Source organism: Fundulus heteroclitus, chromosome 12 (genome assembly GCF_011125445.2).
Source record: "Fundulus heteroclitus isolate FHET01 chromosome 12, MU-UCD_Fhet_4.1, whole genome shotgun sequence".
NCBI classification, from domain to species: domain Eukaryota; kingdom Metazoa; phylum Chordata; class Actinopteri; order Cyprinodontiformes; family Fundulidae; genus Fundulus; species Fundulus heteroclitus.
In genome coordinates, this window is record NC_046372.1 from 15,591,912 (window position 1) to 15,606,216 (window position 14,305).

A 14,305-nucleotide genomic window follows, 5' to 3' on the forward strand; every position below is an offset into this window, starting at 1 on the left:
TCCACCTGCTGATGGCAAACATCCCCACAGCATAATACTGCCTCCACCATGCTTCAACGTGGTAATGGCGGGGACTCAGTCCTCCTATGACACTCAATGATCTAAAGTTTTCTTCTACAATGCACTTATGATAGATAGACTATGTGACTGCAATAAACTTTTAATCTAGGGCATTGCTCAGTGTCATGTTTGCTTGGCCAGGGGGGAACGTGTTACATCGCAGCGTCAACTAACCCCGACAGGAAGCAGAGACACAGTCAGTGGCAACAGGGTGCGCTATGAAAGCTTGAGAAGGTAATAAACCAACACATTTTGACGATATTTAGATTGCCTGTTCATGACAATATCCAACTACCAAGAAAACAAACTGAAAAGCAAAGATGTAAGTTTGGGGTTTCAGTGAACTGATAAAGAACAACCTTATAATTACAACAAAGTAGTTCAACCACAGGTCAGGGTGGCAGATGTTTTATTGACAGCTGTTGTTTTACAGTAAATTGCATTTGCTCTAAATGCTGGATTTGAAAAAAAAAAAAAAAGTTGTTTCCCCTTAAAGCAGTTATGAGGTTCAGATGCTACTTTAACAGGAATAAATTAAACAATAAGATTGTCAGGAGAAGAGGAAAATAATCCTTGCATCACTGTCCAGCATCTCCATCCTGAGCGTGAACGTTTGTGGTTAGGTTGGTTCAACAAGCTTAACCCATATTTTTCAACCTCACTGCGTCTCATACGATGACCCGGAAAGTTCCCTCGTGTCCGACTCTTACACTAAGATTTTTTTTTTTGCACCTTGCACACTCGGGAACAAATATGCAACTTCCTGCATGTTTCCCTCAACTATGAGGCTGATTCATGAAGAACTGAACCAGAAGCCTGATGACGGCGTCGTCCAGACCCACCACCTCTCCGTCCTGGACGTCCTCGTAGAGCCGCAGGCTCTCAGTGCCCCACAAAAGGTTCTTCCTGGGGTTGTTGGCGTCCACCTCCACGGAGAGGGCCACGGTGTTGAGCTGGTAGCAGAAGAAGGAGAAGAAGTGGCCGTCTGTGATGACGGCCTGTGACACGAAGGGTCTGGAGACATCCTCGTAGTTCCAGAAACCTGCAGAGATGGTTGGAAGGTAGGAACACCTGTAAGTCTTTTCTCTGCGAAGTCCAGGACTCCTAAACCTTTCCTGGTAAAAGATTCAGACTTTTCAGACACAACTACCCACAGTTCCCAGTTCTGGTTGTCTATGAGACAGAAAGGAAGGAAGGAAGGAAGGAAGGAAGGAGGGAAGGAAGGAAGGTCATAAGGGAAGGGAGTTAGGTTGGAAGGAAGGAAGGAAGGAAGGAAGGAAGGAAGGAAGGAAGGAAGGAAGGAAGGAAGGAAGGAAGGAAGGAAGGAAGGAAGGAAGGAAGGAAGGAAGGAAGGAAGGAAGGAAGGACGTTGGGTCACAAGGAAGGACGTTAGGTCACAAGGAAGGAAGGGGGGAAGGAAGGGAGTTGGGTCACAAGGGAGGAATGAAGGAATGAAGGGAGTTGGGTCACAACGAAGGATGGATGGAAGGAGGAAAGGACATGAAAGAAAGTGAAATAAAAGGGGGGAGAGAGGAAAGGATACAGTGAAAGAAAAAATAAGGAAGGATACAAGGTGAGAAGTGAGCTATGACACAATGAAGGATGAGAGGAAGGAAGAATGAGGGAGGGAGGAAAAGAAAGAAAGATTGACAAAAGGAACATAGAAAGGATGCAAGTTTATAAGAAAAGACCCAAAGAAGGAAGAAATACAAAAAGGACAAAATATTTTTCCAACAGGCAACTAAATATAATCTAAAAATACTTTTCTAAACTACTGTTTTCTTTTTCTAAACTCATCCAAGCTGAAAAAACTGAAATCAACTTCCAGTCTTTTCCAGACTATGTAGGAACCTCCAATCATACATAAAAATCATTACATAAAAAGTTAGATAAGCAGCTACTTTAAATCTACAATAAACATGTAGGAAGTTAATTTGTGATAACATTCCGCTGTACTGAGGTTGAAAACACACTTGACTCTCAGTAGAGACAATATTGGAGAACTGAACCTTTTTCTTCAGTGAAAGAAAATAAAAACCTCAGAATAAAAGCAACAGAAGCAGACTTTTCTGACTGAATAACGGACCTTGGTACGAGGCCTGAGCTCCGGTCCAGGCAAAGAGGCTGGCGATGGCGTTGGCTCTGAGGAAGGCCTCCACCTGGTCAGTCTGCTGCCGCTGAGCCATGCGGTCTCTGTGGTACCGGTCGGGTACCAAGTGGAACTGAGTGTGGCCGTAGCACGCTGGGTCAGGCAGCTTTGCTCCTGGTAACAAACGGGGAAAAGCAGAATTTGAATTTATGGGGCCCATAATTGATCAAGTCACAGCCCCAAAGTTACCTAAAAAGACAAAAGTTGAGGCTGTGACTTGACAACAAGAAGCTGGAAATGGTCTTTTATCGTCACTTTACCACAATATATATCCCACATCTCAGTGTTTTGATTTCTTTCAGAGTGGCTCAGGAAGGATATTTGGATACAAATCATCCTGGGACTTTAATCCCATGTTGTGACTGAGCCGACTTTCTCGAATGAGAGCCAACATGAACGATCTCAGGATGCTTCACTGTCTGCACGACACCCAAATCACGATACAGTTCATCTCGTCTCCTCAGGACAGACAGTTGTTCCAAACAAAAAAGATGAAGGCTTCGTCTGACAAAACGTCTCTCCTTGATGTTTTTCTTGGCGAGAAGCAGCTTTTTTTTTTTTTTTTTTTTGCACTCCTTCACACCAGGCAAGCTTTAAAAATGCCTGCGTTAGCTCTGCATCGGTAGCGACTTAATCCCTTAGCCCAGTCCTTTTTAGGCAAAAACCCTCCCCTGGCACTTGCTGGACATTCTCAGGCACCGTGAAGCTCTCTCCTTGTAGAGCCTGATATTTTGATAAATGGTCGAGCCATTCTTGAGCAAAACAATGAAGAGTAGAAGGTAACAATTGTTGATAAAAGAGCCGTTTTAAAGACCTCTGCTCTTCCGAATCCAATCAGAATTGCAGACTTATATCAGGCGTCGCGTCCTTGCTAACAATTTCCTCTGAATAGGGTGTTTTCACTGACGTCACTGGCCAACTTCCGGTCCGCCATATTGGGTGGCACACTTCCTTATCTCTAGTTGTCTTACACGTATTATCGTATCGCGAATGGATAAGTACGCCAGCACGCTAGAGCGACCAGATAAGGACGTATATCTGAGGAAATGTTCCGTGATCGACCATATGGACCCGTATGCCCTCCACGGTGCCTTGTTTAGCCGTAATCCAGATGATTGGCCAAATGTAGAGCACGGCGACATAGTGCATTACCTGGTGTTCAGTGAAAACCCTCTGCACACTCTTGAGGAAATGAGAGCTTACAAGGATCTAGAGGCTCACAACCAGTTCACATCTGGTTATGTACATCAAGGAAATCGCCATCATACGTGGACGGGTGAGTTTTAATAAGATGGTAAAAATGTAAACAATCCGACGCAAATGTGTTGCACCGCCCGCCAGCGGCGGGCGGTGCGCGAAGGCGCTTGGCTGCAAGGCCGATCGGCGCCGCTCGCGGCTTTAATTATTTAAGCAGAACAATGACCAGTGCAAAATTAAGTTGTATTTACCGTATTGGCGCTGGTAGGAGCTGCAGATCATAAAGCCAGCAAACAGTGGGAACACAGCAACTCGTTCAAAGGTAAGCTGCGTTCAGACGGGCTCTGGCCCATGCTAGTTTAGTAGCTGCTAACCGCCAGTGCTAACAACCACTCGCGCATGTAATGTACTTTTAACTTGCTGCTATGTGTTTCAAACGTTTAGAACACACTCTCATTGACATCGGGATACTGTGGAAAGTTATGTTCGGTCGACTTACAGCCGCGATCCAAGCGAGCCGACGACTCTTTGTTATCGCTAACAGTTGTTCTCCGTGGTTGCGCCTCCAGGCAGGAAAGCGGTGGAAAATTAATCTGTTTCTATGTTTTTCCCATGGCGATCATGTGTTGCGCTGTTACAGCCCACAATACAGCAACGGTTTACCATGGTTGAAATCAAGTTAAGGTGAAATTAATCAAATTAAAACACGGCTGAGAGAGGGAGTACAGTATGCGGTAGTAATAGGCAGTAGAGGCGGCGGAGGCAGTCAACACGACAGCCGCGGAAAGTAATAAGTCATAACGCCCAAGCCCTATTATTAATATATTCTTCTTATATATTTTAAATACTTAACAGTTAATTACCTGTGACAAAGTGAGCACCGCAGACTCTGGCGTATTCCAGCTTAACACCGTCCAAATCGGACCTGGATATCCGTGTCAGCCATAGGTGACGGCGTTGTTCAGACAGCTGTTTTTTTTTTTTCACACTGATTCACTATTACGGCTAGTAGGCGATAGAAAGAGCGTTGATCTCCACCTCCACGGGCCGTGCAACCAACCATTAAACACGTTTTCCCCATTGTTCACTTCCAATACTGCCTAAGGCGTCATACAATGCAGGTCAACGGTGCGAAACGACTGCCACCCAATATGGCGGACGCGCTGAGTAGTCACGTGAGCGTGACGTCAGCTGAAAACCCCCTATTAACAATGAGACGGTTTAAAATGATGCTAGCAGGTCGTTTAATGGCAGGGCAGCATGTCACCTGGTTACATTCTGATCTGAGAATTTATGCAAACTGCCGCCATACAAACCAAATCAGCAACGCCAGTGAGCAACACTTCTGCCAGTCACAGAGCCATTAGCCACCACCGCAGATTGTAACCAGACTTGAACTACAGAGACTGACAAGCTTGTTAGTAGCGCTGGTACCTGTGAAGATGTTGTTTTCATACTGCCTTCTGAACAGCGGCATCAGGTTGGGGGCATAGGGGACCTCTGGGACCTCAGCTGTGTAAGAGGCCTCCAGTGAAGTAAACTGAAAAACATTAAAAAATAGAAGAAGAGGAGGTTTAACAGAATGCGGTTTTTGGAGAAGTCACGTTCGGGGTAAGTTAGCACAGAGACTTGTAAATAACCGTGTCAACAGATCATGTGATCTGACCCAACGACAGACTCTGGGTCTCTCCGTCTCACCTGCGGTAGCTGCTGAGGTGTTCGGATCTGGCAGTGGGGGCGGTCGTCGATCTGGAAGCGGATTGGCTCTGGCCGGCCTTTGCGGTGGCCCTTGGGTATCGTTCTCTGCCCCCTCCTCCAGTAAAAGTTCACCTGCGGACTGAGATCTGACGGAGAAAACAAACATCAGAGCAGGGCGGGACGATATAGAAAAAAAAAGCTTATCGATAAAAAAAAAAAAAAAATGCATATTGATCGATATCGATAATTATTGAAAATATTTAAAACCATATTTTATGTGCAGCTCTGCCTGGACATTTTATGATATTGCTAAATGATTTATTTTAATAAAGAACACAAACACAGAACTCAAATTAAATCTTTATTTAACCAACAGACTTTTTTTTAAAAAGAAAAATAACTTAAGAGACCTGAGTTATGTTATTAAATACTGACAAAGAATAAACTAAAGTGACCAGTAAAATGACCAAAATAAATATATCAAATAAACAAATAAAATAGCATATTTAGGTGGGAATAGTACACTAGTTACTTCTCAGGTTTATTAAGTGAATACTATGGTCAAAGGTATATGGATTAATTAAAATGATTTCCTAGAGAAGGGATCTCAAATTCTGGCCTCAAAGCTGCTTACTTTCAGGCTTTAGATGCATATCTGCTTGAACACACCTGCTTTAGGTTAGAATCTTCCAAAGTTAGGCTCATGTTAAAGCAAGGGACACAGCTAAAACTACCTCAAAATGAATAAAAGGTATTACTTGCAGCTTTTTCAGAGTGCTTTGAGGTAAGCCTATCCTAATTGCATAAGCAGATGCAACACAACTGCTGCCCTTTATTCCCATTGCACTGTACTGAATATTCAGAACGATCAATAAAATGTTAATATGATCAAAAGCCAACTTCTGCACCCGCTGCTTTTCCTTAATACATGAAGTCAGTTCACTCTGAAGGCCAAGCGACCAGATATTGTTTTACGTTGCTTATGAGGAGATATTATAGGGCAACCTGCCTGTGCAAATTGTCCAGGTCATCGCAACAGAAAACGGGCTTAAATCGGAGGTAACCAGACTCTCGTTCAGGTCTTTCTGAAGACGTTTCGACGCCTAGCCAGGTGTTTTTGTCAAAAAAAACCAAAAAAACACCTGTTTTTAACGGACGGCGTTATTATGCTGCAATCTGCGTTTTAATCCTAGCAACACAAATTAATATTCCAGACGTCCTTACTGTAACACTCAATAAATAAAAGGATGTGTGGAATCTAAAAATATCAGAAGAAGGAAAAAAAACATGGTGGCAGTGTTCTATAGTGAGTCACATTAAATAACATCTAGAACCTTAAAACTCGGAAAATCAGACATTTGGGCACATTTTTGGTTTCTGTGATATGTTGAACGCATTGGACCAAATGCACTTTATTTTCCTGTTAATATATCAGTGTTCAATAAATTGAACATAAATAGAATATTTGGCTGGTTTTGTTGAGTGAATGACTTTGAGCATTAATTTGAAAGTAATAAATATCACCATTGGAGTCAAATCAATCGGCGGAGTCGTATCGAATCGGCTCTTCCTAGATGATACCCAGCCCTACTGTAGGCAGAAGGCCTTGCGGACCACTAGGTCTGACAAAAGTATCCTGGGGTCACAACGTCAGAAAGCAACTTATTCTGATCTTCAGAGCATCTGATTGGCTCTCCCCCCCTGGATGCGTACATGCCTCTGCCACATCACATCTATCTTCCACATCTTAATGGAATAGTTGCGTCATTTTATCCGTTTAAGTCAATAAGTGGGAGCAATTCTCACTCTACTGATTTCTACTGTTCTCCAGTTTTGCATTGTATTACATTGAAATGACTGTCGTCATTTCAGCTTTTAACTTTTTGCTCTCTCTCTTTTTCTTCATAGTAGGTACACCTGGTCTGGCGTTCTGTTAACTGTGACATCATCCAGAGAAGACGGCTCACCCGCTACTACCATCTAATGTAGAACAGATTACTAGATCAATGTATGCTTCTGTGCTTTTTGTCTCTCTTGTTGTGTCTCTGCTCTGTCTTCTCTAACCCCCAGTCAGTCGAGGCAGATGACCGTTCATATTGAGCCCGGTTCTGCCGGAGGTTTTCCTTCCCGTTAATGGGGAGTTTTTCTTCCCACTGTCGCTTCATGCTTGCTCAGTATGAGGGATTGCAGCAAAGCCATGTACAATGCAGACGACTCTTCCTGTGGCTCTACGGTTCCCCAGGAGTGAATGCTGCTTGTCGGGACTTTGATGCAATCAACTGGTTTCCTTATATAGGACATTTTTGACCAATCTGTATAACCTGACCCAATCTGTATAATATGATTGAACTTGATTTTGTAAAGTGCCTTGAGATGACATGTTTCATGATTTGGCGCTATATACATAAATTGAATTGAATTGAATAAAAATGCAGCCTAAAAAAAAAAAAAAGTCCATAAAGAAAAAACGCTTGTTTGTGATTTCTGGTGCTCGGGTGGTGAAATGCCGTCATCCATACCCAGACTGGAGAGACGCAGCAGCGGGTTGTGTTTGGCCAGACTGTAGGTGAGACCAGACGCCAGGGTCTTCAGGAAGGGGCCGACCACCTGATCCTGACGCTTGTACAGGGACGCTTTACTTTTCTTCACCTTGTGCCAGTGCTCGTGTAAAATCACACGGGTGACTAGCTCCCGGATGTCTTTGAACGCAGCGTCGTCGATACCCAGGGGAGCAGGACGGTCCGCGGCTGAGGGGGAGCTCTCCGTGGCCGGGGCAAACCTGTCCGGAAGGCCCGGCACGTACGCGGTTTTGGTGAAGTGCTGGTACCACCTGTCTGGGTTCCGCGCAAATGTCTGCGGGTAGACGACAAATTTCATCCGCTGGATGCGAGTGATGAGGGACAGCTTCTCCTCCACGGGAGAGGCGCTGATCTTTTTAACGCGCTCCTCGATCTGCCGCAGCCGGGCCGCTTTGCTTTTAGCCGTCAGAGAGGCCACCACGGGCGGATACGAAGGCTCCGTTACGGCTGCTTCGGTGTGGACATGCTTCTGGGTTCTAAGCGGTGGAAAACTTTTAGGGAGCAGCAAGGGCAGTCTTATGCGGGCCGCCATGTTGCTTCTCTGACGTCTTGCTCTTGGTCCTTATTCGTGGTCGACTAACAACGAATCTGCTCGTTACTGCCACCAGCTGGTGGCGTTAAGTAGGCTACTTCATATTTACACATTTAACCTTAAAGTTAAACTTTTCATGTTTCTACTTTAATTCCTATAAATATTTTCCTCCAATTGTGCCAATTGCTTTTTTCCCCTCCCTTCTATTAATATTTGACAAGCAACATGTTTTAAAAGACTCATCAGTAAAGCTGAAGCATCACGTATTTTTTGTGATGCTTAAATTTAAGCTAATTCAACATCTACTAAATTAATTATGTCATGTTTCTAGAGGTTTGTTTAAATGTTATATTTGTCATTTATTTTTACTATGGAGGGGGTATTTTTTTTTTAAGAACACTGCTGCTCTTGAAGAGAGCACGTACATACGTCATAGGCGTCTCCTTTGGAGGCATTCACTAACGGTCGGATATTTGTGTTACAAACAACACGACCAGACTAGTGCTACATTTTACCTTTACCTCCGTAAATAAAAAAATTAAAAAAGGTGACTGTATTTATGTAAAATAATGTTATTTCAATCGTAAAGTTTGTGCGCGATTAAAGTATTTTAAATCAAGCAGTTTTCTCGCATGGAGGTCTCAGCTTAGCTTGATGTTTACGTGACGTACTTGAATGCAGCATTACCTTGGCGAATTTGGTTTGGGAGTTTCCGAGTTTCGTGAAGCTGTTTAGTTTTGCACAGTGTCAGAAACAGAACGAGGGCTTGAATAGTATCAGCAGTAAACAGTAATAGCTAGCTAGGTAGCTAGTTATGTATTTACGTAATATTTTTCGTGCACAGTTGGCCGGGACCAGAGCGTGTCTGCTAAACCCTCTGCAGCATGCTTTTCGAGCCGAGGTAGCTGCTCTAAACCCAACCCGTCTTTTAATTATCGTAAACATTTTGATTGCGCTTACTGTAGCCGAGCATTTTCTCAGCAAACACTCTGGTAGCTCTGTTGGTGGCTGTGGGGAAGCTTCAGCGTCCCTCCACCAAGAGGTCCGCTTTATTGGCACGTTTACCCTGCCTTAAATGATCACTTATTGTGTTAAGTTAATATAGTGTGCCCATTTGTTTGTGTCTGACCTTTCAGAGATCACTCTGCGCCAAAAGTGATGAGGTGAAGCTGGCAGAAGAGGCCAGCAAAAGGTACGGCTCTCCAGGTCCAACCATCTTCTCCAAAGTGATTGATAAAAGCATCCCTGCAGATATTATCTATGAAGATGACAAGGTGAATAACCAGGGGGTTGCAGAATATGTTAAGTTATAGCTAAATCATATCACCTAGTCCACCTGAAGTGACAACAGTTTTTTTTTGTCTCATTAACAGTGCTTGGCATTCAGGGATATCAGCCCACAGGCCCCCGTTCACTTCTTGGTCATCCCAAGGGTCCCTATCCCTCGAATAAGTGCAGCTAGAGATGACGATGCTGAGGTATGATGCTCACCTAAGAAATCCTATATACAGGGTACAACAAAACGTTACGCAAAAAGATCCAGACTCTGCAAACCGGTGGAATCGTCGTCCAATCAACAGCGATTTTTCTATAACTTTAAACATCTTTTCATTAAATAAATGAAAAGATACCATGATTAAATTATAAACAAATCAAGTAGTGATTTTAATTTAATAATAGAAAAAAGAAACCCAAAAAAAACCTGAATTATTCCCTTTGGGTAAATTGCAGATGAACTGTTAATACATGTTTATGGAAAGCTGAGTTTAATTTTAATAGGCAAACTCAGATGTGATTACTACCAGAATAGTAGAATCAAGAAATAACAACAAAAAAAAGAACCTGCTTGACAACATGAAGTAGACCAAAAACCCAAGAAGGTGACGCATTCACTGTAGTTTAGAAGGGAAAAACAGGAACTCATTAAAAACAGTCCTTAATATCTGCCAGTCTGGGAGGACTTACAAAGCTAAGTGTTCGGGTCTCCATTGGACCACAGTGAGGGGTTACATAAAACCTACCCACATCCCTTGAATAATGTGTCAACAACTCATCCTGGAGGTCATGAAAGAACCTAAAGCAACATCTAAAGCATCACATGCTTCACATGCTTCAGTTAATGCCAGTAAGAAAAAGTAAAAAATATACTATGGACTAGCGAGACAAAAGTGGAACCTTTTGCATCCCCGTATGGCATAAAACCATAAAACAGAAAAAAAAAAAATCATACCAACAGCAACATGGTGGGGGTAGTGTGATGGTGTAGGGCTGCTTAATTGGTTCAGGAGGCCAACGACGTGCCCGATTTCTGCCCTCTAGCAGAAGATCCTGAAGGAGAATATTCAGTCATCAGTTTGTGATCTTAAGCTCAAGCACGCCTGGGTTATGCAGCAGGAAAACTAGAAGAGTGGACCAAAGTGTCTCCACAGCAATTTAAAGACTCAGTGCGAGTTACGTTGCAAATATCAGTTGTTGACTACAAACAGCGACACAACCATTTTTTTTTTTTTTGTTTCTTAATAGCTCGTTCCTGCACGAATTAATAATTCAAATGCAACAAGAAACCTATTTTAAAAAAATCTTTAAGTTAAGAGCTAATCTTTTGTAGGTTTTATGAAAAAGTTAGAAAATAACTTGGATAAATGCCAGGAAGGGTAAATCAGAACAAAACACTAACCCTAACATAAAATATTCAAAAGCTTAATAGTGGGGGTAAACCAACTGATGCAAGAAAACAGTAGAATTACAGTTGTATAGTTTGCAGAATTATCACATTTAAAGTCAATTGTCCCTTGCGTAGCCGTAGGAAGATGGCGTCCAGAACAATAACGTCTGTTGGGATGCTCACGGCATTAGTTTGTTTGTGTAGCGGGTTACCTACCTCATATTCGCCATGATGCTCCTTGACCTCTTGGACACATTTATTTTCAGGATGTGATATTTTGTGTGTGGATGTTTTCCACAGCAGCAGTACAGAAAGCCTGTAGAGTTGCTAAACAGATCCCACTCGTCCTCAGTTGTCTCCAGTGCGCCATGTTGGTTTGAGCACAGATCTGGTCAAACCGCCTCAGGCCATTAAAACTTTGGCTCCCTGGCACTTAGAATATCCTGCTTGTTCCCCCTCCGGAGCTCCTGTTGATGTTTTGTTGTGTTGTTGCTGTTTTCCTTACCACCGGCTCTGCGGGCTTTCCTCTGCTTGAGGCGGACTTCCTGTCACCAAAACATCAGGCTCTCCAACTCATCCATGTAGGTCATGAAGTTAGCGAAGGTGTTGGAGCTACATGTGGCCACAAAGTCGTTGGTTTACAGAAATTACTGGGCTGAACACAAACCTTAGTAGGAGTTCTGTTGTGACATATTTCTTTTTAAAATCTTTTTTTTTTTTTTTTTACTTTTAATCGTTATATAAAGTATTTTGTTATTTCATTTTCTCTTTGGTTTCAACTTGTTCTATTACACCGGACGCATAAAGCATTTTGAGCACCTTCTGGATTGTTGAAAAGTGTTATATAAATAGACTTTGAGCTTTGATTGATTTTCCTGGTTTCCTGGCTTGCAATGTAGCCTCTTTCAGTAATTTATCAAAAAACAAACAAAAATTTGTCCATGCATATTACTGTGGGAGAAAAGTGATAGTTAGATTTTTTTCCGCCCAGCTGTTGGAAGTTAGCAGATATTGAGAGATTGTCAATAACGTTTTTCTAATCATTTTTAACAGAGTAAAAACATAAAACCTACTGCTTTTGCACACCTGTTAGGCCTGCTTAATTTTATTTGATTGTAAAGGTCATACAGAAAGTTTTTGTTGTCCCCTTTTTACAAGTTTAGTCTCTAGTTTGAAGTCTAAAAACTTTAAAAAACTCGAAAGCTCCTCCTGTACACTAGTCCACACTTTCCTACACTATTCTTGTTATCAGCGACATTAGTGGTCCTTATCTCTTATTAAATAAAGGTAATTTTATTTATTCAGTACAACTAACTACCTATAACTAACGTCTAAACAACATGAAGGGACTAAGTCCATTTTAAATAAGATAAAATAACTTTATTTTCCATCAACCTTTGAGATGGAGATTTGTCTTTGACATCAGATGGAAAAAAGAAACAAGCTAAAACACTGAAAACAATATAGCTAAAAGCAACAGCTTCATAAACTCAATATAATGAATATATTTGAATGATAAAAAAGAGAACGGTGATCTAATCAACATGTGTCTAATTGAAGTATTTCTTGTTCAGACTGAACTCTGTTGAGGGGATAAATTAGTTTTTATGGCGCTTTGGTTTTGTTAGAAAACAATGCCGTCTAACCTTTTATAAACTCAGTGGACATCAGGCAGGAAGGTCAGCTTGTCCTCAATTATCGTCCGTTTTCCTGTCCACGGGTCTAACCTGGTACTAGTTAGATATCCTTCACAGAAACAGTAAATATTATTTCACCAACATGGTTAATAATGGGTGATATAAAAATATCAGATTAAAGGATCCAGCTTTGGCTTTATGTAAGACCCAGTTTTGACCAGTAGGGGTCAATATTTTTTGTATTTGGAAAATTTATTCAGTCAGATTTAAATTAAAAGTCTCGAGGTTAAACCTAAACTAAAAGACACCGATGCGCACACCAGTTTCTTAGCAATGATTCAGTTTCTTTTTTTTTTCTTGTCTCAAAACGCTCGATTCTCGTTTGCTTTTCTCCAACATTCAGCTCTTGGGACATTTGTTGGTCGTTGCTAAAAATGTGGCAAAGCAGGAATCTCTCAGCGAAGGCTACAGAGTGGGTAAGTGCTTCCCTCCGGCTCATAAAGATTCCTCTCAAAGGAACAAATGAACGGAGAACCGGCTGTTAAATTACCTGCGTTGAATTCGCAGTGATCAATGATGGCAAACACGGATCTCAGTCGGTCTACCACCTTCACGTCCACGTCCTGGGAGGAAGACAGATGGCCTGGCCGCCAGGATAAAGGCTTTAAGTACAACTGTGGAAACGACTGGAGGGATCCTTTCAAGAAACTTGAGTTTTGTTCAACTGCTTAAATAATTTTAGCCAGTAGTTTGACAGAGTTTCTAAAGCTCCTTCAAAGTTGTTGTTGTTTTTTTCCAGCTTTGGCTGTTTTTGTTGAAACACAAACGAATCAGGCAGGGCAATCGGCACAACATACTGAAATATCGCGCCATCAACCGACATTGGGGCAAAAAACACCATTTAATGGCTATCACAATTGTTTACTTTGTTATTTTATGTAGCAGCAATGAGAGAAAGGAGAACAACCTTTGTCTTACAACAGACTGCTCTTAATTAACCGACTGAACTAATATGTGGCTGAATCAGTCTCTAAATGAAAAGGAAGGCTATCAGTATGAGTATGTACAAAAAACCCTGAAAATATAAATATGTTGATCTATACAAATACAAAAATTGGCAGCAGGACACCATGGTTGACACGGCTTTAAATAAAGGCTTTAATTGTATTGTGTTTTGACTCAGTTCTTTAACTATAACGGATTCAATTATTTATACCTGCACATTAAATCACTGCTTAAATTAAAAAGGATAATTCAGTTGAAAAGTTTCCCCCGAAACTAGAATTATGTTTTCATCTGAATCTGTAAACCAGCAAGAATCTGTGCCGTTTTCTTGTTTGGAGGTGAGTAGAGGAGCCGAAAATTGTACTCAAGGATTGCAATACTTGAATATATTTTTACTCAAGTAGAAGTAAAAAGTCACCCAAAAATGACTATTAAACAAGTATTTGAAAAAAAGGCTTCTAAAGTACTGTTAGCCGATGTAAACTATGTAATCAGAAGATATAAAGTTACAGCATACAGGTTTAAATCGGAGGCCACAGGATCTTCGCTCTGTTCTTTCTGAAAACGTTTCAACATTTATCCAGGAGTCTTTGTCAATGCTGGCGACTCGCACTTGAGCAGGAAAGAACCGAGCTAAAGTCCGGTGTCCTCTGATTTAAGCCTGTTTGCTGTTGCAATGACCCACATAACTGAGAATTTGCACAGGCACGATATAAAGTTCTGAGTAATTTCTGATATTTTAAAGAATGAAAACGATTAGTAAAAAAAAAAATCTGGTAGAAT

At 41.7% G+C, this 14,305-nt stretch overlaps 2 protein-coding genes across 3 annotated transcripts; one reads left to right on the forward strand and one right to left on the reverse strand.

Annotated features, from left to right (window-relative positions):
• Positions 1-452: 452 nt before the first annotated feature.
• On the reverse strand, positions 453-8,264 carry mrps30 (mitochondrial ribosomal protein S30). The gene is made up of 5 exons (XM_012878470.3): positions 7,624-8,264; positions 5,105-5,250; positions 4,841-4,946; positions 2,147-2,323; positions 453-1,102 (listed from the first exon to the last, which is right to left on the reverse strand). Exons 1-5 carry the CDS (start codon positions 8,213-8,215, stop codon positions 837-839), a joined length of 1,287 nt encoding a protein of 428 aa, XP_012733924.2. The 5' UTR covers positions 8,216-8,264; the 3' UTR covers positions 453-836.
• Positions 8,265-8,873: 609 nt separating this feature from the next.
• On the forward strand, positions 8,874-13,684 carry hint2 (histidine triad nucleotide binding protein 2). 2 transcript variants are annotated; one of them, XM_012878471.3, is made up of 5 exons: positions 8,874-9,257; positions 9,352-9,489; positions 9,589-9,693; positions 12,921-12,993; positions 13,085-13,684. In XM_012878471.3, the coding sequence occupies exons 1-5, from the start codon at positions 9,030-9,032 to the stop codon at positions 13,174-13,176; spliced, it is 636 nt and encodes a 211-aa protein (XP_012733925.2). In that variant the 5' UTR covers positions 8,874-9,029; the 3' UTR covers positions 13,177-13,684. The 2 variants fall into 2 exon arrangements, with proteins under 2 accessions (XP_012733925.2, XP_012733926.2); XM_012878472.3 differs by having other exon boundaries at positions 8,883-9,116.
• The last annotated feature ends 621 nt before the right edge of the window (positions 13,685-14,305 follow it).

What these genes read in the sequence shown, in the direction of transcription:
- mrps30 (XM_012878470.3), bottom strand. Translation starts at nt 8,215, where the DNA reads ATGGCGGCCCGCATAAGACTGCCCTTGCTGCTCCCTAAAAGTTTTCCA. An exon ending in GCTGCGTCTCTCCAGTCTGG is followed by an intron (nt 5,251 to 7,623) that starts GTATGGATGACG and finishes TTTCTCCGTCAG; the next exon opens with ATCTCAGTCCGCAGGTGAAC. An exon ending in CACCTCAGCAGCTACCGCAG is followed by an intron (nt 4,947 to 5,104) that starts GTGAGACGGAGA and finishes AATGTTTTTCAG; the next exon opens with TTTACTTCACTGGAGGCCTC.
- hint2 (XM_012878471.3), top strand. Translation starts at nt 9,030, where the DNA reads ATGTATTTACGTAATATTTTTCGTGCACAGTTGGCCGGGACCAGAGCG. An exon ending in CTAGAGATGACGATGCTGAG is followed by an intron (nt 9,694 to 12,920) that starts GTATGATGCTCA and finishes TCCAACATTCAG; the next exon opens with CTCTTGGGACATTTGTTGGT. An exon ending in CAGCGAAGGCTACAGAGTGG is followed by an intron (nt 12,994 to 13,084) that starts GTAAGTGCTTCC and finishes TTGAATTCGCAG; the next exon opens with TGATCAATGATGGCAAACAC.